Genomic DNA, 22919 nt, shown 5'->3' on the forward strand with positions numbered 1-22919 from the left:
TATAATCAGTAAATCATGGCTAGTTTTAAGTTTCAACAATAAATTAAGGGTAAACAGGAGGATGTGATAATAATATTATCTTACAAGGTAATGGTATCACGCCAGGCCTGTTAATTGATCCTTTTAAAGGAACGAATCACGATTTAAAAAAAAAATGGATCTAAAGTTGGAATTTTTTTTTAAAATATGAATCGATTCACGATCCTTTTATAGAAAAAGAATACTGATTTTTTTTACTGAACAATTGAAAAAATAATTAAAAATAAACAGAAAGTAATTTTGATTCAATAAATAAAATTCCAAAACATAAAAACTTGCGGATCAATTTCATCTGTAAATGCTATCTGATTAAAATTTATATGAAAACTAAGCGGGAAAATAATATAAATATAATGATAGATGCTAAAATACGATGGAGATAGACCATCATCCATTAATATACTCGCCAATATTATCCATTGATTATATTCTTGTCGGTAAATTAGTATGTATAATATTGGCTCATTCATTGATTATTTTTTAAATTCAAAAATAAATAAAATGCCCATTATACTTTAGATCTTTTTAGATAAATATATATAATATAACTTATTTTTTGACTTTATCGCCTATGCAAAATAAGCAAGACATGAATTAAATTTAAGTAGTCGATTTTAGTCAATATTGGTGAAAACTGTGAGCCCTATTACTTTTTTTATACAAGCTTGGCAAAATTGTTTCATATCATAATTTATATAATGCATTTAAGAGCCCTATTACCTTTTTTATACAAACTTGGCAAAATTGTTTCATATCATAATTTATATACTGCATTTAAGAGTTATGCAATTTATATACACAATAGAATGATATAAAAAATATTATTTACTCTAGTGCAAAAATGAAAACTAAAGTACGTTAAATATAATTCTCGTGACAAAGTATAAAAAAATGGCGCTATTTAATGAATTTGATTAATATTAAATTATACATATATATAATATATCAAAAAAATGGATTATTGCTATATTATAAACTATTTAATTTTATAATAGTAATAAGAATAGGTATATAATATATCTAAATTTTATATATTCATAATTGAACTAATTTTTTAAATTAAAATGAAGTTGAATATAAAAAATTTTACTTAAAAAAATATGAAAAAAGCTATCTTTAATTCAATAAGCAAAAGAAATAATACTGAATGAATTTTTATATCTATTTATTATATAGTATAATGGAAATATTCGGATGTATAGGTTGTAGCTTCTATCCATTTAGGGTAACCGATAATAAAATCGTCAATTTGTTTTGATTTTATTTTTGGGTCAGACATATGATGTAATGAAAGAGCTATATCCAAAACTAAACTAATGTTATAAGAGTTAGATGCCTTCACCAAATCATTGTTCTTTATAATTTTATATGTTTTAATATATTTCTATTTGGTTTAAATTAAAAGTTAAATATCTTTATTGGTCATAAAAAGCAATAAGGTATTACATTACATAGTATATCGTTTTCAAAATCGAAACCCAATTGCTTAGTATCCAATCTTAAGTGATTGCAATTGAATTTGGCTCATTTATTCAATGTTTCGGCCATGGATCTTGGCACAATTGTATAAATTTAGTTGAAATTATTCAAGTTTTAGCTCAAATATGCAAGAAAAAATATGTCCCCTCAAAATCCAGATCAAGTGATATCTTGATTTAGGTAAATTTCAAACAATATTTATGTTAGTAGCAGGTTATTATATCTACCTTTAAAATATGTCAAAAATAATTTTAAAAATTTTTTAATGTCATATTTTTTCTTTGATAAGTCCATGGTTTAGAACTAGGGATGTACTGATATTTTATATCGGATCGGGCCGATATTTCGCCCATTTTAAAATATCGGTTATCAGCAAATATTATAAAATGATCTGATCCGATATAAAATGGCGCTTTTAACAAAATTTAAAAAAAGTTATATCTAAAAAACCATTTATTTTTATAAATAAAATCGAAATATATTTTTATGTTTAATTTTTTAAATAGTAATAATTAGTTAATAAACATTCTGCAATATAGTTATTTTTTTTCGCATTCTGTTTAAAAAAGTATTCATTAATCTCTTCAGAATCTGTTTTTAGTGATGCTAGTGATATTAACAGTCCCCATCACCGCAGACCGATCTCTGATAAATTGGAAATTTTGGTATTTCTAAAAAGAAATCTTCGGTATATTAATTTTAAATATTAATTTCAAATTTCAAAATATATTTGTTTATTACTAATTATGTAAATAGATTAATGTTATTACTTATTATATAAATAATAGCAATTGAATTGAATAAACTATAACTGATCATTATAATATATTTAAATGACATATGTTATGGTATAGTAAATTATAGATGTTGTACTAATAAAAAGTATATTAAAAATTAAAACCGGTATCTTTACAGAATACAAAATTAGATATGATATCGGATCGGCCGATATCAATTTAATATCTGGAATATCGGATCGGCCTCCAAAAAGTGGTATCGGTACACCCCTATTTAGAACAATAAAACTTACCAGATATGTTTATTGCTAATATACTTTTATTAATTATATTTTATAATCAGCACTATTTTTCCTTCATATTCCATTTTGTGGGTTATCAATTAATGTAGAACACAAAATCTTTGATGGGTAACAATATCTTAATAGAAAGAGATGGTGGCAGGGAATAATTTATGTATTTTGCTCAATTTAATTCTAAGAATCTTCTCCTTGTACCTCTAAAAATACCCCCTGTTCTTTCTTTTTTTCCTTTTAAGGAAAAGTTATACTCAATTCAAATAAACGGTATTATAAGTTATCATTTTGGTAATCCCATTGATATGCTCAAAATGGAATATTAATATTTTTTTATAATCGTAATGGGGGATGGATGATACTAGCATTGAAGTGATGTACTTAGATTTTTATTAAAAATGAACTAAAGTAAAATATAAATTTTTAAGATTTTCAGGGAAAAAGCCCCTGGAAATAAAGCACCCAATAATGAAATATTTTTATTTAATAAAATGCTCGGTATCATCGAAGGCGAAATATGTAAAAAGATTGTTTCTATCTATTATCGCAAACAGCATTTTTCTTAAAGAGCAATTTGAGAAAGGTTACAGATTTATCTTGAACTTATAATTCCTAATATTTTTCGTGTAATTTTAGGATTTAATTGAACAAAGATGGCGCACAAACCAGGCCTCTATAAATCTAAACCAATTTGAGCTAGAGTTTTAAAATTTTAAAAGTGACAAAATATATCAAGTTTCATTCCTTATAAAAATTGATCGACGAAAATTGCATTTTAGATCAATTTGTCACGGAAATGACCCAATTAGTTTGGCATATTACCTTCAAAGAATTTTTTTTCTCAGAGACCTGTAATTATTTTTAATTTACCGGCTCCGGTTTTAAAATTGATTTAAGACTAGGTTTGCAAATGAAATTTCAGGTCTGCCATTTTTTTTCTTCCAATATTCCAATATTTTACCTTCGTAAAATCAAGATAAAAACGAAGTCCGGCTTTAGATTTAAAATGGTTTCCATTGTTGTGAACGAGGAAAAAGACAGGCCTGTTTTTAAAGCGAGATTTTAGTGAAATCGGAGCAGAAGTGAAGGACCAATTTTTTAAATTCCAGTTTTGATCGTAAGGACTAATCGCCAAGGTTAGCTGATGAAAATCTATTTAATGTAAAGTAAAAAAATTTACCGGGTAATTTTTTATACTCATTTAAATTTTATTTTTTAAATCAAGTTATATGATTGCATCTTTGTAAGCCATAAGTAATTTAAAGATTTTCTTAACAATGAAAAAATTTAGTATCTCTATTTATAGCATATTTTTGTCGGATTTTATTAAACATTTTTGTATTTTAAATAAATTAAAATATAATGGCAGATAGCTATAAAAAACTTATTTAAAATAATAAAATATATTTTGAGATACCTGAAATTTCAATAGAAATCCGCTTGACTTTAATATCCATATCTATTTGTGATATATGAATTACTGTTTTATCAAAGTTCAATGGTTGAGTTGGAATGTAGAGGGATTTTCTTAAAAAAATATATACAAATGGAATATAAAATAAGTTTATTTTCTTAAATTTAACATATTTTTGGCAACATATATATTCTATCTACCTCAAGACACATTTTAGTGAAATAATAAGTAATTTCAGCATTTGAAGTAATGTTTTCCAGCAAGCTACGTAAGAATAATGATTTGATGACAAATTCATTACGTTCATTGGGAAACGATCTTTTCAAAATTTAGAAAACAGGGGGGGGGAGTATTATTAATCGTTTTCAATTGAGAAAAGATGTTACTACAATCGCTCTAGTGTTTTATAGATTAAGTCGATGTGAAAGGTTTATATCGGACGATGTACAATATCCGCCGATTCATAAATGTAATCCGGATTGCACTAGTATATAATGGAATTCTATTTAACATAATATTTTATTCATGCTTTATAGTTTTTAAATATTTATATAGTTAGAAAATAAGATTAATTTCACTAAAATGTGCATAAATTTTCTAAAAATTTTAAAAAAAGTTTGAATATTTTTTTTAAAAAATATCAAATTGCGTAAAGAGGATGTTATGAAAGTGAATAAAGATAAAATAGATATTAAAATAAATTAGTTTAAAATTTTTATTTTTAACTAATTATGCATTTTTATTGATATTTAAAACAACTAAATTATTCGTATTTTTTGTTGATATTATCGTGTTAAAATAAATATCCTATGCATGATACTTAAAAAAAATGGGTATATCCTAGTATGTACCTAAAATTTTTGTGAACCGGCAACCGAAAAGGCATACCGCATTGGACGTGATCATCACAATCGACCAAGAAACTTTTTAAGATATTAGCATCGTATTTTTGATTCAAGTAATCTTTGGTCAAAAATTCGTAACCGTAGTTATCCAAGGGCAAAATCCATATTCCTGAATCTTGAGAGTAAGGCTTTACATTATCTGTAAAATTTCCTTGAATTCGATAAAAGTCTCGGTTAAGATGCTATCAAGATTAATATTGAAAAAAATTATAATATAGAAAGAACACTACTTAAAGGAATTATATAACGCTTCCTATATATTTTGTATTTAAAAAGTAATATTATAAAAAAATTACATTAATAATGAGTTTGTAATAATAAATATTATAAATCATACAATTTTTTTTTACACATACAAACAACTTTAATTAATTAATTTTAAGTAACGTTCAAGAAATCTTTAAAATTAAACTGCAAGAATTTTTTCTTCAGCGAAATCATTTTTATAGTCAAAACAATAGATTCTTTATTATAAAATTGTTTCCTATATAGTCTTTTATAATTATGTCATTTAACTTCAACTAATATGTAATTACATTGACCTTTATAAGATAATATTAAATTTAAGAAAGTTATAATAATATATAATTCAAATAGCGTAACCTTTTAAAATATATATAAACATTCAAATATAACATATCTTCTTTCCCACCAAGTTAAGATCGTCTATCAATCTTTTTATTACCAAGTTCAAGTTCATCTATTAATCTTTTTGTTGGCTTTCGTTCTCTTGTTGAATAACGCGGTTGCCTTCCTTTTTGACTTGGTTCAATTGGTATTATTGATTTGGTTAAGTCTGGTTCTTCCCTTATTCGTAGTTGATCTGCGTGTTTTCGTACTATTTTATCTTTTTCTTCTACGTTATACGAGAATTTTGCTTGTTGATTTATTATTTTTCCTTCATGCCATCCTTTTTCAAGTGGATTTTTTATCCAAACTAATTCGTTTTTTCTCCAAAATCTCTATGCATGCCTTTGTTTAACTGGTCGTGTTTTACTACAGAGGTTTCTAATTTTTCAGTAATTGTTTACCCAGTCTAATAAAGTATTTAGTCTTCTCCCCATAAATAGTTTGGCAGGTATTCGGCCCGTTGAGAAATGTTCGGAATTTCTATATGTAACTAATACTTCATTAAGGCATTTTTCCCCATCATTTGTTTGTTCTCTATTAGCAAAATACCGATTTTTTATACTTTGTATGCATCTTTCAACTAATCCGTTACTTCTCGGATGGTATGGTGTAGTTTTTATGTGTTGTATATTCTTATTTTTGCACCATTTGTAAAATTCATTTGAAATGAATTGTGGACCATTGTCTGTGACAATTTGACGTGGAACACAATATCGTGTAAGCCATTTTCTAATCTATTTATTAAATTTTTACTTGTGGTATCTTTGATTCTATCGATCTCTATCCATTTTGAATATGCATCGATTCCCACCAGCCAATAAAATCCGTCTAGTGGTCCGGCAAAATCTAAATTACCCTTTCCCAGGGTTGTGCTGGCGGATTCCATGGGTATACGGCAACTTCTGGTATATCTCTGCGATGTTTTTGACACCCAATACAGCGGTTGACTAATTTTTCGACATCTTTATCTAATTTTTCCCACCATATATAATGTCTCGTAATGGATTTCATTGATGTAATACCGGGATGACCTGTATGTAATATCTGTAAAACTCGTTTTTGTAGTGAATATGGAATTATTAAACGACCATTCCAAAATAGGATACCGTCATTATTTTCTATTTCATCTATTCTTGTTCTAAAAGCTTGTAATTCTGAAGCTTGATTTTGTATATTTGTACCATTTAATAATATTTATCTCTTCTTAAAATTGGATCTTTAGCAGTTTCATCTCTAAGTTCTTTTATTGATAGAGTTAATGTGTCATAAGTAAGATTTCGTATATATTTTACAGTTTTATTTTCACTTGTTATTTTATTATCATTTTTCTCTATTGGGTTTCGTGATAAAGCATGTGCAATTATATTACTTGCGCCATTCTTATACATTATTTCATAATCATATGCAGATAATTTATAAGCCAAACGTAACAATCTTTGGTCTGTTAAGGCGTTTAAATCTCTGTTATCCCCATATATTTTTATTAAAGGTTTATGGTCCGTTCGTGTTTTAAATTTTCGTCCATACAAATAGTTATGAAATTTTTCTACGCCGTTTACTATGGCTTTGGCTTCTTTGTCGATTGTCGAATAATTCTTTTCAGCATCTTGTAAAGTTCTCGAGATGTAAGCTATAAGGTATTCGTTACTATTATCATATTTTTGCAAGAGTGCTCCAAATCCTTGGTTTGATGCATCTGTTTCTAGTATTAACTCAAGATCCGATTTATAAAATTGTATAGTATTGTGTTCTGTTACTATTCCTTTTGCTTTTTTAAATAATGCATCATCTTTTTTAGTCCAATTCCATTTAACATTTTTACTAGTTTTATTATGTAATTCGGCTATGATTCCATGTAAGTTTGGTATGAACCGTGTATAATAGTTTAATATACCTAAAAATGATTTTATGTCATGTCTATCTTTTGGCGTTGGATATTTTTGTATTGCTATTATTTTATTTTTATCAGGGTGTATTCCATTTTGATCTATTATGTATCCTAAATATGATACTTTTTCTTTCATAAAATTTATTTTGCTTGTTTTGACTTTTAATCCCGCATTTTGTAATTTTTTAAGGACTTGTTTTATATTCTCGATATGTTCAGTATCATTTTTTCCTGTGATTATAACATCATCTAAATAAACTGTTGTATCTTTACAATCAGCCAGTAAATCGTCCATATATCGTTGAAATATTATTGGTGCTGTACCTATACCAAAAGGTAATCGTAAATAGCGGTAGTATCCATTTGGTATTACCAATGTTAATAATTCTTGCGATTCATCGTCAATGCTCATTTGTAGGTATGCATCTTTGAGATCTAATGTTGTATATTTATTCCCAATCGCTATTTTTGCTATTAATTCTTCAAACGTTGGTAGAATGTTATAGTCTTTTAGTAGAAATTTATTTAATGCTACTTTGAAATCTCCACATAATCGTAGTTCAACTGAAGTTTTACGTACCACTACCATTGGAGTACTTGTTGTTGATGGATCTATTTTCTTGATTATATTATTTTCTTCTAAACGTTTCAGTTCATCTTCAATTTCTACTTTTAAAGGCAACGGTACTCTTCTAGCTGGCATGCAATTGGTTTTGTATTTTCTTCCAATTGTAGATTTACCGGTTCGACATTTTTTATTAATCCTAATTTATTATCAAACACCGTAGCAAATTCTTTATAGTTTGTCAATATTTACGTTATCATTATCATTGTATTTATATCTATTATTGATCATATTGATTTTTACATTTTTTGGTAACGATAAGTCAAATTCGATAATCCATGGAAACCAAATAGAGCTGCATCATTTGTTTGTGTGACTAATAATGGAAGCCATTTTATGTTATTATTTAATTGTACTTTTACATCAGCTTCACCCATAATTTTTATTCTATTATTTCCATATGTAGTTGGTGCTTTAGCTCTTCTAAGTTTTGGCCTTCCGATTTTATTCCAGGTTACTGCCGAGCCAGTATCATATTCCATTTTAATTTTTTGGTTGTTTATTAATACCTTTGTTGGATGTTGCCCATATTTGTATATTTTTCTTATTGAGACATCCGAATCGACTTCTTTATTATTGTAATTTGTTCCATAAATCTTTTCTTTAGCTTTACAACATACGGCGAAGTGGTTTGGTTTCCTACATTTGCTGCACAATTTTCCGTAGGCGGGACAATTTCTAATAGCATGAAACCGATTACAGAAATAGCATGGTTTTCTCCAATTACTATTATTATTTGTATGGTAGTTATTATACCCGGGCACTAGTTCTCTTTTTATATATGCTTTATTATCATTTTTGATAGTGCCGTTTATCATATTATTATTATAATGCCGATTATTTTTATCATGTTGATTTATCCGATTATTATTATCATGTTTATTCGGCTCTTTTATATACCATTATTCCTAGGATAGAGTAATTTTTGATATCAGTTATAATGTTTATTCCTCCATAAGCTATAAATAATTTTTTTAAAGTGGCGTCAGTTTGAGGAATATTTTTCACATTTAGTATATATTTGATATAATCAACGTAGTCCTCGATGGAAAAATCTTCGTTTTTAAAGTCCTGGAGAATAATTTTATCCATAATTTCTAAATATATGTAATTTTTTTTTTGTATAAACAGAATTTTTTTTTTATAATTCTATATATTATAAAACTTGACCGAAAACCGCGCGACTTAGATTTTTTTTTTATTTTGTCGCCATTTTTTATAGTCAAAACAATAGATTCTTTATTATAAAATTGTTTCCTATATAGAGTCTTTTATAATTATGTCATTTAACTTCTACTAATATGCAATTACATTGACCTCCATAAGATAATATTAAATGTAAGAAAGTTATAATAATATATAAATCAAATAGCGTAACCTTTTAAAATATATATAAACATTCAAATATAACAATCATAAATGTGAATGAAAAAAAAAATTACGATAATAAATTGTCTATTCAACACCGGTTTTTGTGGATCCGCACTGAAAGGAAATCCTAAAGGAGTAAAGCATGCTAGAATTAGGTTTATTCCAAAAAAAGCGCTAAGCAAAAAGAGTAGGGAATTGATTTCTCGTTTTGGCAGAGTGTATATGCGCGTGACCTGTGAATGATAGAATTATAGTAGTGTGTATTAAAAGAAAAGAAGTAAATAAGATAGTTAGTAAGGTTATCTAGGACCAGATTAAGCACTCCCACAAAACCGATTTTTTTTTCAAAAAATTGGTTGGCCGCGTTTAGATTTAATTTAGAACCTAAATGGAATCTTGTTTTATTTATCTCCCAAAATTGGATAAAATATGTGTATTTTTTTTTGCTCAAAATAATTCATTTTTATATGCATTACAATTTATTCCATATATTCTTAACAACCACAGAAACGAATGTATTGACATAATATCCCTTTTCATATCATTGCCGCTCATCTGGGCAGAGCCCTTTAACAAGGGGGAGTCGGTATGAGAAACTTCTTCATTGAAATTTCAGGGGGGGTAAGAGGTAACTAGAGGTCAGCACAGTTCAGCACGTGGAAATTTTCTATCAGATTTTTCGGCCTGGCCAGTATAAGTTGTCTGTCCTAGCCCGTAATAAATTTTTATGAAGGAAAACGTTATAAATTGGCTTATCAGTTTTAGAAACATTTTCAAAACTTTGGCCCGGCTAATAAAAAATTTTGAACAATTTGCCCGACCCGGCCAAAAAATCTTTATTTTTGGCCAAAGCCTTTTGGTCCGGGCTGACCTCTATGCGTAGTGAGATTTTATGATACAATATTCTAAGATTATTTGATTTTATAAATATTAACATAATATTTATACCCATCTCCCCTCCTCCCTCGCAGTTAAAAATTTATTTTAAATTTATATAGTTATTGATTAAAAATAGAATAATAAATGCTAAAATGTTATATTCCTTGTTGGTATTTTATTCATGCCAAGCAGTATGAAGCAAAAGAAATATGACTATCAAATTGGCGGGTGAATATCCATAAACATAAACAGAAAAAACATGGCATACAAGCCTAAATATTGATATTATTAAAGTAAATTCATCATTGTTGGCGAACAAAATCGATTAAAGAGGATAACTTTCATATTTTTTTAAATTTAATTATCATCACCATCTAAACCAGAAAATCCACTAGAAAAAAAACCCTCCTCCAAATCCCTTCTCCCCAATAATTCTGCATTTTTGGCCAGATATTCGCCATGATACTATAGCTAATTGATCATATTAATAATAAATATATCTTAGAATATTATTCAAATTAACTGAGCTACTATTTAATCTTTATTCAACAAAATCATAATTATTTCAAGTATCATAATATAAAACAGGTAAAACGTATAAACATTAGTTGGTGATAATCCACTGATTGTCTTTACCGTAATATAAAAATTAGTTCAGAGCTTATAACATTTTTACTCCTTAATAGCATTTTTGCTTCTTACTAGTATTTTTGCTTCTTACTAGTATTTTTGCTTCTTTATTTTAATTTTTGATTAAAAAATTTGCAATAAACATATTTTGAAATAATATATAAAATTATAAATTTCTTATGAAATATATTATTTTTACAATAAATCACGCCGTTGTATTTTATATTTTTTATAAAACAAAATAATTTTGTGTATGGTATATAATTGAGAATTTATAAAAATAATAATAATTAGGAAAGGGGTGGGGGGGGGGGTAATTTTCCACTGAGGCTAGAGGGGTGGGGTAGCCTCCAGGGAGGGTTCTCTACATTGGGTTTAGAAGGTCTCACGTCTATGGGGCTAATTTAATAAAAAAAATTGGTTTGAACAAGCTTTGTGAGCTAAAATGCACGCGTTTATCATACTTAACCTTTTTATTTCGAAATGGCATTTTATATTTGTAATAAGAAAAGGTTAATATTTGATAATCCAGGGTGCCAAACCAAACCGCGTACCTGAAACTAATTCGATAATCTTCCGAACTTTAGCCAGAGTATTATAATTATTAAAAATAACTGGTTTAACGTTTCAAAAAGAGGTTTAAAAATTTTATTTATTTATAATAATTTCAACATAATTTAGATATTTTATTGAGAGCATAGGTGATTTGGCCTGGGTCAGCATATATTATAAGTTAAACTCTTAGTTTATCTCAAACATAATAGGTAAGCAGATTGGTCCCTCGTGATATCCATTTGTTTTCATCGTAAGAAATAAATCGATAATAATTTTGTCGATTCCAAAATTCATGAATAGAGTCAAATAAAAAGCTGGAATAATTTAATTTTGGATAGGATTTTAATGGTGGACAGTTATGTGCATTGCTATTAAATTTAATGTAAGGCTCCAATCCGAACCTAAACCGATAACCAGGAATTAACCGTTACTATTTACAGAGATTAAATAGAACCTTTAATAATTTTTGATATTTATCATTGTAAGATATATTTAAAGGTCACCTTATATTTGTATAATATATTATTCCAATATGTAATATTATATTATCGAGGTTAATCAAATTGCATATTATTAGAAGTTAAATTGAATAATTATATAAATGTATATATACCAAAAGAATTACAAATAAAAGTATTATCGTTTTTTTAAAAAAACTTTAATCGATATAATATTTGGCGACGAGGAAAAAGGTCGCGCGGTTTTTGGTCTTCGGTCAAGTTAAATATTATATAGAATTATAATTTTTTTTTTGTTAAAGAAAATAAATAAATAAATTGATTTAGCAATCATGGATAAAAGATGAATGAGATAAATGGGCTACTGACGACTATCCTCAAAATTTTCTATTGATAGAGGAGAAATTGATTTCATTAGATTAAGTCGCGGCCCTACTGAATCCGTAATAAATAATTAAGAATTCGCGATCAATTAATCGCCGGAAAACTATGTTTACGATACCCAGATACTAAAGACGAAGACCAACCGTGAAACTTAAACAAAATTATAGAATTTATACGATAAAGGCATGATGCAGCCTATTTAGATTTCCATGAATTAGAGAATTTATGATAATGATAAAGGGCACTATCAAAATGATTGATGCAGCCTATTTAGATTTCCATGGATTATAGAATTTATGATAATGATAAAGGGCACTATCAAAATGATTGATGCAGCCTATTTAGATTTCCATGGATTATAGAATTTATGATAATGATAAAGGGCACTATCAAAATGATTGATGCAGCCTGTTTAGATTTCCATGGATTATAGAATTTATGATAATGATAAACCTATTTAGATTTCCATGGATTATAGAATTTATAATAATGATAAAGGGCACTATCAAAATGATTGATGCAGCCTATTTAGATTTCCATGGATTATAGAAATGAGAGCACTATCAAAATGATTGATACATCCTCGTTGGATTTCCGTGGATTATAAAATTTGACACAGCCTATTTGGATTTCCGTGGATTATAAAATTTGACACAGCCTATTTGGATTTCTAGGGATTATAGAATTTGACTTATCGTTACCAACATATGTAGAAATTACATGATCAACAATATAATGATAATGGTAACGTGAATATTGACAAACTAGAGTAACCTGGAGTACTCCAATGGTAGTGGTAAGCTTCAGGTGAACTACGATTGAGAATAATTCTACCAACGAATCGCTATAGATCTCAAATAAATGATGATAAAATAACAAGCGAAAATAAAACAGTGATGGTGGGAACAATTGGTCGAAAAACTAGAATCGCCATCACAATCCTGGAAAAGGGAAGAAGAAAAAGGGGAAAAAAATAAACGTACAAAACCGTATTAAAACATCCCGACCAACTACGCGAAATCAAATCAATAATAACAATGAACCAAGTCAAAAAGGAAGGCAAACGGGTTATCCAACAAGGGAACTAAAGCCAACAAAAAGATTAATAGATGAACTTGAACTTGGTAAATAAAAAGATTGGTAGACGATCTTAAATTGGAAGATATGTTACATTTGAATATTTATTATTGTAAGATATATTTAAAGGTCACCTTATATTTGTATATTATATTATTCCGACATGTAATATTATATTATCGAGGTTAATCAAATTGCATATTATTAGAAGTTAAATTGGATAATTATATAAATGTATATATACCAGAAGAATTATAAATAAAAGTATTATCGTTTTTTTAAAAAAAAACTTTAATCGATATAATAATTTTGTCGAGATATATTTTAATAGAAGAGAATTTTAACTATTTTAATAGTAAAAGTTTCAATATTATTATTTTGGAATAGCGATAAATTTTTTTAATAGGTTCTCTTATTCTAAAAAGTTAAGATTCGAACCGGGTTTTAAAGGTTCAACCTACACCTAAACTAAACCGGCATTCCTTATGATTCGGATCCCTGATTATACATCCATAAACATCACATATGTCGAAAAATTATTCATATATAATTACACTATAAAAAAAATATTTCGTACGAAAAAATGCAGCAGAATATTAATCACAAAGCCACTAAAAATGGCAACGATATAATCGGGTGAAATTTTGTGTCCCGTAAACCCAAATATAGGTAAGGCAAATCTAGGGCATACCACTCCGGTATACAAGGTCAGTGTAAGAGGGAAGCAGAGGATTATGAAGTGCACCCAGCAAGATGATTCTTAAATGTAAAAAATAAATGTGGGAAAAATAAAATAAAATATAATTTAGTAATAGCAATGATCATTAATTTAGGGTTGTGTTTTTGAGCGGTCAAATACAATCGGCCATTTTATTTTATGTTTTTATGACATTGTTAATTTATTTAGTATAATATAAATAGTATAATATACAAAATAGGTTCATATATGTATACATATAATTTTATATTTTGGTTGATTCGTTCTAGAAAGAATGTTTCGGTTGCTATTGCAGTCTTTTTTCGAATTTAACTGGATTATAATCATTTTCTTTTATATTTTTAGAAAATCGTTGGTATTATCTAATTTTTCCCTTAGTCAAAGTTTTAAATCGATTTCGGTTCTTGGTATAAATAATATTCCGAGATAATTTATTTTTGAAGCAGAAATTGAACTTTGAAGGGCAATTATGACATTTTCCACTTCCTTCAAAGCGCAAGGTGGGTAAAATCCATTTTATCGGTTTGATGTCGAGATCTGAATAATATTTACAGATTCAATACCTAGTCCGATGTAAAATTACTTGCAAAGGCGAATTATTTCATTTTAATTTTTTTGTTAGCGTTATTTCATTTATAAGACATTTTATACTAGATTATTTTCTTTCTAATTTTAGATTCACCAGTTTGTTAAGATGGAATAAAAATTAAATTGTGATTTCTACTTGGTAAAATATTGTCCTCTAATTCGAGTGGAAGATTGTCATTTTGATAATGCTCTTTGTCAGATTTGAGCTATTATAATATCATTATTTTGGATTAGGAGTCAAATTCATTAAGGTGTCTATTATATGTGATAAATTCAATCAAGAAAATAAAATTTTAGAGGATTTGACTATAATTTACCATATTTGACGGATCAAATATTTTTTCGGTCAATTGACCGTATTTGACCGACTTTTCAACCCTGCTCTAAGCACAGGAAACGATTAAACATTCATTCAATATTCTTTAAAAACAATTTTCAACTATGTTAAAAAATTAAAGCTTCTGCTATAAACCGTTTAAGAGGTCTTTCAGACTGGACGTTTTTCAATATGGTAAAAAATAAACTAAACTTAATAGTTTAAGTCTAGAAGAGTTGTGTTTATTTTATTTTTAACCGTTTTGAAAAAACGTGTTTGGAAATAATCTACATAGTAAACTAATTCTTAATACAAATTAAATATACTTTCATTATTTATCCATTTTCCTTCAAAAGTATAGGATCCTAGAAGGGCCGCTATCAGCCAAATCCAATAATAATTGACCAAATCCACATTGAGGATGATTAGGGTGAGACAAAAGAAGGAGGTGATTAAAAGAGATGCGTGATAATTCAATAAGTACGCGTTCTTAATCTTATAAAATAATTTGATAAATTGTTTTTTTCTAAAAAACATTATATTATTTATTAAATACAGTAGTTCAAATCAAAATAATAGGAAAGATTTAAAATTACAAATCTTTATTATAAAGAGTAGCTGGATAGTGCTAAATTTTGCCAGGTCAACATAAAAGCCAAATTAAAAATATGACTGAAACTTGATAGAACTCTGTGACTAATATCAAATTTGTTTTTGGCAAAAAAAAAATTGATCTGATTCGATTAAATAAATTATTTTTTTGAGTATAGATATATAGCGACCGGTTTAGGTTTTATTAGTAAAGAAAATTATATATATTATGAACAAAAAGTATAATAACGTAGGCTGCATTGCAAACCGTCATATTTTCAAAATTAATTATTTTCTTGCATCAATATAAAATAGAAGGGTGTTTTTTGTTTATTAATTAAGGGCTGTGCCGATATTTACAGCTTTAAAAAAATAGGATCGGGCCGATATTTTCAAAAAACCGATCCGATGTTATTAACATTGTTTTTGATTTTATATTGTATATATATATATATATACATCAGTGGATTAATAGGTGCCATCTGATGAAAGTAAAAGGGATCAAGACCCAGAGGGCGACTAGATACAAGCTGGAAGAAAGAAATAAATAATGACATGAAAATGCTAGATTTGGTTAGTGGCGATGACCAGGTTACCAGTAAATGGAGAAATGGGGTTAGATGGAAAACTAGTTCTTCACCCGGGAAAGGGTTCAACAAATGTAGAAGAACACAGTTTCCCAATAATGATAAATGAATAAAAAGAACCAAAATGTAATTGTGTAATTCAAAAAGAAAATGATTTAAAAATATTTAAAGTGTCATACTCAGATGCAGCCATAAACATTGCTCATATTTTTTAAATAAGATGACTAACTTTTGGGAAATATAAAAAAACAAAATACACTTCGTGATAATGCACCAAATATTGCTTTTCTCGTAAGAAACGGAAAATTTCAAAGCGTTTTTTATTTTTGCTTTATAGTTTAGAGCTTAGCTTTTTAATGGCTAATGGTTCAAAAATGTTAAATAAAAATCATTCTAAATATCGAATCTGTATTGGTTTCGTATCGGTTATATATAAACATCGGATTGATGAAGAATTTGCGAATCAGCAAAGTTCTAATGATTGATAACTATTATAATAAATAGCAATTAAATTATTATTTGTTTCTCCGAAAATTTGCAACAAAATGTCAGATACGCAGGTCGATATGTAAATATAGAATAAAAAATACATTGAAATAAAATTAAAACAACTTTACTTTTGTCAAAGGATTGAAGTCAGAAGAATGAACCAAAAATAACCCTATCAAGGTGGGCGTGAAATAGAGGCCGACGATCAGAAAATTTCTATTGTACCAAGACATTTGTCGGTTTATAATATTGACGAAAAGGGCTACAGTTAGACTTATAATTAAGCTAACCACCCAGCCGAGGATTATAATTGATATGGCTAGAATAGGCCCCTATAAAATAAATAACGATTGGGTTAAGTAAAATATTATTATTAGTTAAAGAAACAAAATAATGATAATTGAATTCGATCTTCCTTATAAGGTTAATTTATCTACCTTATGAGGCTAATTTATCTTCCTTATAAGTTTTGATTGGTTTCGACGAAAGCCTAAAACCGACCAATAATATTAATAAATAAAGTGAAGGATTAAGAAAATATTTTTAAGCTATTTATAATATATAAAATTGGTTCTACTATTATTACCATACATTCGCAGTTAGCGCAAATTCACGGCGAAGTATACAAAAATTAATGTATAATTATTATTATTATTATATTATATTGTATTTTTTATACTTCGCCGTGAATTCAAGCTAACTGAGAATTCAGGGTTACGCAGTAAGCTCTTTTTAAAAATAAATTTGGCAATCAAAATGGTTTCTACTATAAATATATACTCAGAGTTGGGCAGTACTGCGAATACTTGAAATATAAGATACAAGATCCTTTTGTATCTTGTACTCTGTATATTTTTATTTTCTTGTCAAAAGATACAAATACTTTTTTCCCCGTGATTCTTGTATTAATTTTTTTATTTTGTTTTAAACTTTGTTTCCTATCTCTATATTTTAAATTAATATTTATTATTATTTAAAATTTAACTATCAACTTTACTGTGTTCTGTGCAAATTAGAAAATACAGTTTTATAATTTCATATCCATATTTAAATTGATCAATGTATTAAAATAATAATCATCATCTTATTTTATAGGGGAATTATTGTCCAATAAAAATAGTATTATTTGGGTTATTTCGATTTCTTAATTGTATTTGTTTAAATTGATTTAATAAGGATGTTACCATTAGGTATTTAACAGGTTTGTCCCATTCCAGCTAATAGTTTAAAATTGTAAAAAGATTAGTTCTATTTCGGTTATTTCTTAACAACTTAACGGTTAATTCTTGTTTATATATGTTATGGCTTTTATATTACCTTATCTATTATTTTGTTGACACCTAATAAATAATATTTTAAAAAATCAAAAACCAAAAAATTAAAATAAATAGGTTGAATTTCTACATTTTATTATAAAATATGAAAAAATATTATTAGTTAAGCCAATATATTTAAAATAAATAAATACAATTTCAAAAACTGTTACGGTTCTATGTATTGCGCTTTTATTTAATCTCCTTTCAAAATTTTCTTATAACGCTTTGGTTGATTATTTCGGTTTTGGGATTTGGTTAGATACCATGATAATTGTATTTTTGAGGCTATTATTCACCAATGTTTGATTAAATTTATACATCTCTTTATTTTCACTTTTATTGCTGGGTCATACACAATTTCTTTATAGCAGTTGAGTGAGAAAGTATGAAAACCACGGGATTTCACTTCTTCAAAAAAGTATCTTGTACCTAAGATACTCTCATTTGACAAAAGGTAAAGTATCTTATACCTTTACCCTTTTTGATATCATACGATACATTTAAGGTATCTGTATCTAGATTCTTTTTTTTAAGAGGCCACCCAACTCTATCTTAACTTTAATATCAAATCATTAAGATAAAATTATAAATACTCTCACCTTTAAGCAGACACAACATGTCTGACGTGTTTTTTTTTCGTTATCATCCTGATTATATTTATTTACTATGCTATCAAAAAATCGATTATCTCTTAAATCGGGACATTTTCCGTCATGCGCATGGCAAAGAAATGTAGTTCTAGATATACGGAACCTGGTGTAGTACTTGGAGATCAAATATAACCAAGTAAGAGCGCAGATAAATAGGCATATTAATCTGTCCCATCGCTTGGGATAAACTATGAATTTCAAGCCTATAATCTCTAAGGTGACCATGGGCGATAATTTTGATTCGCTATTATTTTTGTCGCTTCCAATGGCTTCAAGATAATCGGAGTATGATAAAGATTCCACACTGCGAATCAGGGATAGTAAATCTTCACCTTTTAAAAGCAAAGCATGTTTATTTTTTTTATTAATAACAACTTAATATTAGTATACTTATAGAATTAGGCTCAACATTATAAGTGGAATAAGCAACCTGATATATAGGAACCATAATTTGATTGTCAAATATAAAAAATTGGCGAAAATAAAAGTTCGACGATATAGGCACCCATTAAATTTCCACACCCAGTTTTACCAGCATTTGGGATTTAAATCAAATTGATTTTAATTTTCACACCCTGTTTACCAGCAGCTTGGACAGTCCCCGATTTGATAAACCTTGTAGTATCATGACGCGTGTGGTAGACGTAATTATTATCAACGAAAGCCAAATCGATCGAAGATTGTATATCGAATAATTTGTGAAATACGTAAAAATCTGTTTGCATGGGTATCATCCCGCTTCTAAATATAGCGAAATATAAACTGCCACCGAATGGGTTTTTAAAAGAGCGAGAATAAGCCTTGAGTAACAAATTGTTATCGCCTAAGAAGGGGAAATGTGGGAAAATAAATCAATGAATACAAAAATTAAAACAACTTGAAATAAGCATATCCTACTTATCTCATTATATGGTTTTGCAAAAAATATCGAAATTCACAAACTTTAATGAAAATTAAATAATTTTAATTATAAAAATAAAAACATGTCCAAAATATAATTCTAAAAAATATTATAAATTTCTAAAATTTAACGCGATTTTATTAAAATTTTAAAATTTGCGAAAGTGTTAGGTTTAACCTGCCTGGTCCCATCAAAATAAAATGTTAGTTTCGATCAATAGATGGAGTATTTAAAACAATAATACAAGTTTATCATATAATATCAATTTATGGAGTTCTTATTCATATCATAAAAGCGTTTATAAAATTTTAGCATAAAAATACCGGTTTGAAAAAGGAGCAAACGACCTGGCGTACCACAAGCGTCCAAATTTATAACGCTGGATACTTGAGAGGCCCATTTGTGGTTGGACATAAATCCATGACTACCCTAAATTAAAATTCTGTTATATTCATATTATAAAGCAACATTAGACCCCTGGAAGGTCTGATTGTGAATATTTTAATAAGGCAAGTTGGTTCAGGTTTCTAAAACATATAAAAAGAATGCCTAAATTTGACTAGTCTCTAAACTTAGTTATAAGCAATTCAATGAATAACACAAAATTTTAAACAATACAATACAATATAAATTTTGTATAAATACTGATTCAGAGCATACATTTAGTCTAATAAAAAAATTCTGGAAAGAAGGTAGCAATCAATTATCTATGTCAACTTTAGAAGCGAAAATATCAAATATAATTTTAAATATACTTGTAAAGATTTAAGGAAATATGTAACAAAAGGTAAATATTTAATTAATAACATAAAATCTTCTAAAATATGGATGAGAATAAAAATATGTGCTATTTTTTTCAATATTTTAGGTGTATGTTTCATATAAAAAAATTAATAATTTTTTCAAATTATGGCTAAGTATTTCTTGTTTTTGTTGGCAACCAAGATTATAGGTAGTAAGAAATATAAATGATTTTAATATTAGAATAAATTTAAAATTTTATATTTTTATACAAGTTTTGTTTTCTATTTAAAGATATTTATAAATAAGTGACACATCACTGGTATTTAAAAAAAATTGGCAGGAGACAGCAGCATGCAGCTTAAAATTAGTGGGGCCATGAAATATCTAGAAATGGTGTGGTGCAAAGGTCTATCATATTAGTTTTAATCTTATGGCCAGTTAAATTAGATAGATAAAAAATATAATTTTATTAAAACCCATTTTTAATATATTAACCTTAACCTCATATCTTCCATGCATTTAATTAAACTGAGCCAATCTCATTTTTTTATACTACCCCTTGTTACAGCTACCTGTTTTTATTAAATATATTTTATCTGATTATAACACTTTCAGATGAACGTTCCTTGGTTGAGCTATAAACAAAGAAGATTTGTGGGTATAATAACAAAAAAAACTTGTAAAATCATTTCCTCTGCACCATTGAATAAAAAAATGATTGGAATTTCAATTGGAGTTGCTGATGATATTAATAAACTCATAATTTCAATCATTATAAAGCAATTGACAGCATCATCATTGGCCCCTTTAATTATTTCAATTATATATATAACTATATAATTTTTCAATAATATTTAACTATTCACACCTAATCTGATGATCAGTTAATATTTAGAAGACATATTTAAATATTGATCATAAGATATATGATAAGATATATTGTATCAAACATACCTGGTGAGTTTAAAACACTATCATAATGGCAATTTAACAAAATGGCTTTCTTTTTATTTGATCCTAGTTTAACAATAATATTTGTAATATTAGCATATGAATTTGTAAAAGATTCTAGGAAATGTAAAGAGAATGTGCCAGAAGTTGTCTGAATATCTATAGATACTTCATGTTTTGAATTAGCAATTTTTTCATTAAGTATATTGTATAGTAATGAAGTTGCAAGGTCTATATTTGTAGTTCCAGATAGACGAACATTTGTGTTGGTTATAAATTTATCTAAATCAGTCAAAGCATTTTTTTCTAAAAATCCATTATTGGCATAGGTTTGGTTTGATCTAGGGTGTTTTATTATCCATCCTATTATATAAGTTATAGCTATCAATATTAATAAAAATAATAGGAAAAAATGATTAGACGGCTTATTGCCTGGAATATGAAATGTAGAATAATCTTTCTGCATAAGATAATTATTCATTTGACTATTTTTTCTAAGCATTTTTTAAAATTTAAATATTAAATATATTTTTTGACTCCACTAACTATGTATTTATTTAAATCAGGGTTTTGGATCCAATCCTTAGCCACTTCGAACCCTCAATATTTTATTGAACCAGAACCCTTTTTTAAATTTAGTAAATGTTAAAATATATTAAAAATAAGTATATAAACTATATTAAAATTAAATATAAAAAAATATGCAATTTCTATAAAACATACAACATAATTTTTTTTTTAATATAAAAACATATTTTGATAAAAATTATTTTGTAAAGATCTAAACTTTTTTTATTTGTAGGATTATTAAATTTAAATAAGACCAAAGAAAAGATATAATCACAAGATAAAAATAGCTTATTTAATTGCAAGTTGCAAAGCACTGTCAAAATTAGGCATAAAAAATCGATATTTTAATTTTAGCATTTCCATTTTGAAAGATATCATGGTAATTGGCTTATATTTTATTTATAATGATAAATTAATTTTATGGTAGGGCTTAATAAATAAAGTTGATGAAAAACTGATGCTCCTGTTATTTTTACTAAATTTTATATAAGTATTTATTTTACTAGACCACGAACCCTGACCACCTGAATCCTGCCTGGTTAATCATATTTTATATTTAGTATATATGAATGATGGTTAAGTCTAACTAACACATTATTTTAATAATAAATAATTTATAATCAGTTAAATGATTATAAGGATTCTGAATTTAAAAAACATATATTATTAAATAAAAAATTATACTGAACATTAAAATATTGATGACTATTTTATATATTGTCATTTAAATTCTATGATCCAAGTTTTTTTTTAAATATAAAAAATAATATTTTATAATATTAAAATAAAAATGAATGTAAAATTATTTCTATTAAGATTATTATTTATTCTATTTATATTTATGTGTTCATGAAAATTGGACAAATATTAGGAGAAATTATAAATTTTTAAAATCTGTTTATGATGTCATTTTTTCTTTATTAAAATTAATATCATTCTCATGAATAGAATTGAGGATAAATTTAATATTATTAAAGAAATTGATCTCGTAAACAGATTTTAAAAATTGATCAACTGTTAAATCATGTCGCATCGGATGCCAATTGAATACGACCTAAGACGTTCTCTATTCCGTTACATGGCCCTGTTTTTAACATTTCATAAGTAACCTTTAATATTTTAACACATCTT

At 26.9% G+C, this 22919-nt stretch overlaps 1 protein-coding gene across 1 annotated transcript; it reads right to left on the bottom strand.

The window, feature by feature from the left end:
- Positions 1–1074: 1074 nt before the first annotated feature.
- On the bottom strand, positions 1075–21699 carry LOC135924390 (endoplasmic reticulum metallopeptidase 1-like). Its single transcript, XM_065459446.1, has 13 exons — positions 21222–21699; positions 20945–21072; positions 19847–19952; positions 19206–19445; positions 18572–18954; positions 16785–16988; positions 15316–15484; positions 13945–14126; positions 9456–9617; positions 4817–5052; positions 3969–4078; positions 3513–3703; positions 1075–1393 (listed from the first exon to the last, which is right to left on the bottom strand). The coding sequence occupies exons 1-13, from the start codon at positions 21697–21699 to the stop codon at positions 1208–1210; spliced, it is 2775 nt and encodes a 924-aa protein (XP_065315518.1). The 3' UTR covers positions 1075–1207.
- Positions 21700–22919: the final 1220 nt, after the last annotated feature.

Source organism: Gordionus sp. m RMFG-2023, chromosome 2 (assembly GCF_954871325.1).
Source record: "Gordionus sp. m RMFG-2023 chromosome 2, tfGorSpeb1-WG-v2, whole genome shotgun sequence".
Classification (NCBI taxonomy): domain Eukaryota; kingdom Metazoa; phylum Nematomorpha; class Gordioida; order Chordodea; family Parachordodidae; genus Gordionus; species Gordionus sp. m RMFG-2023.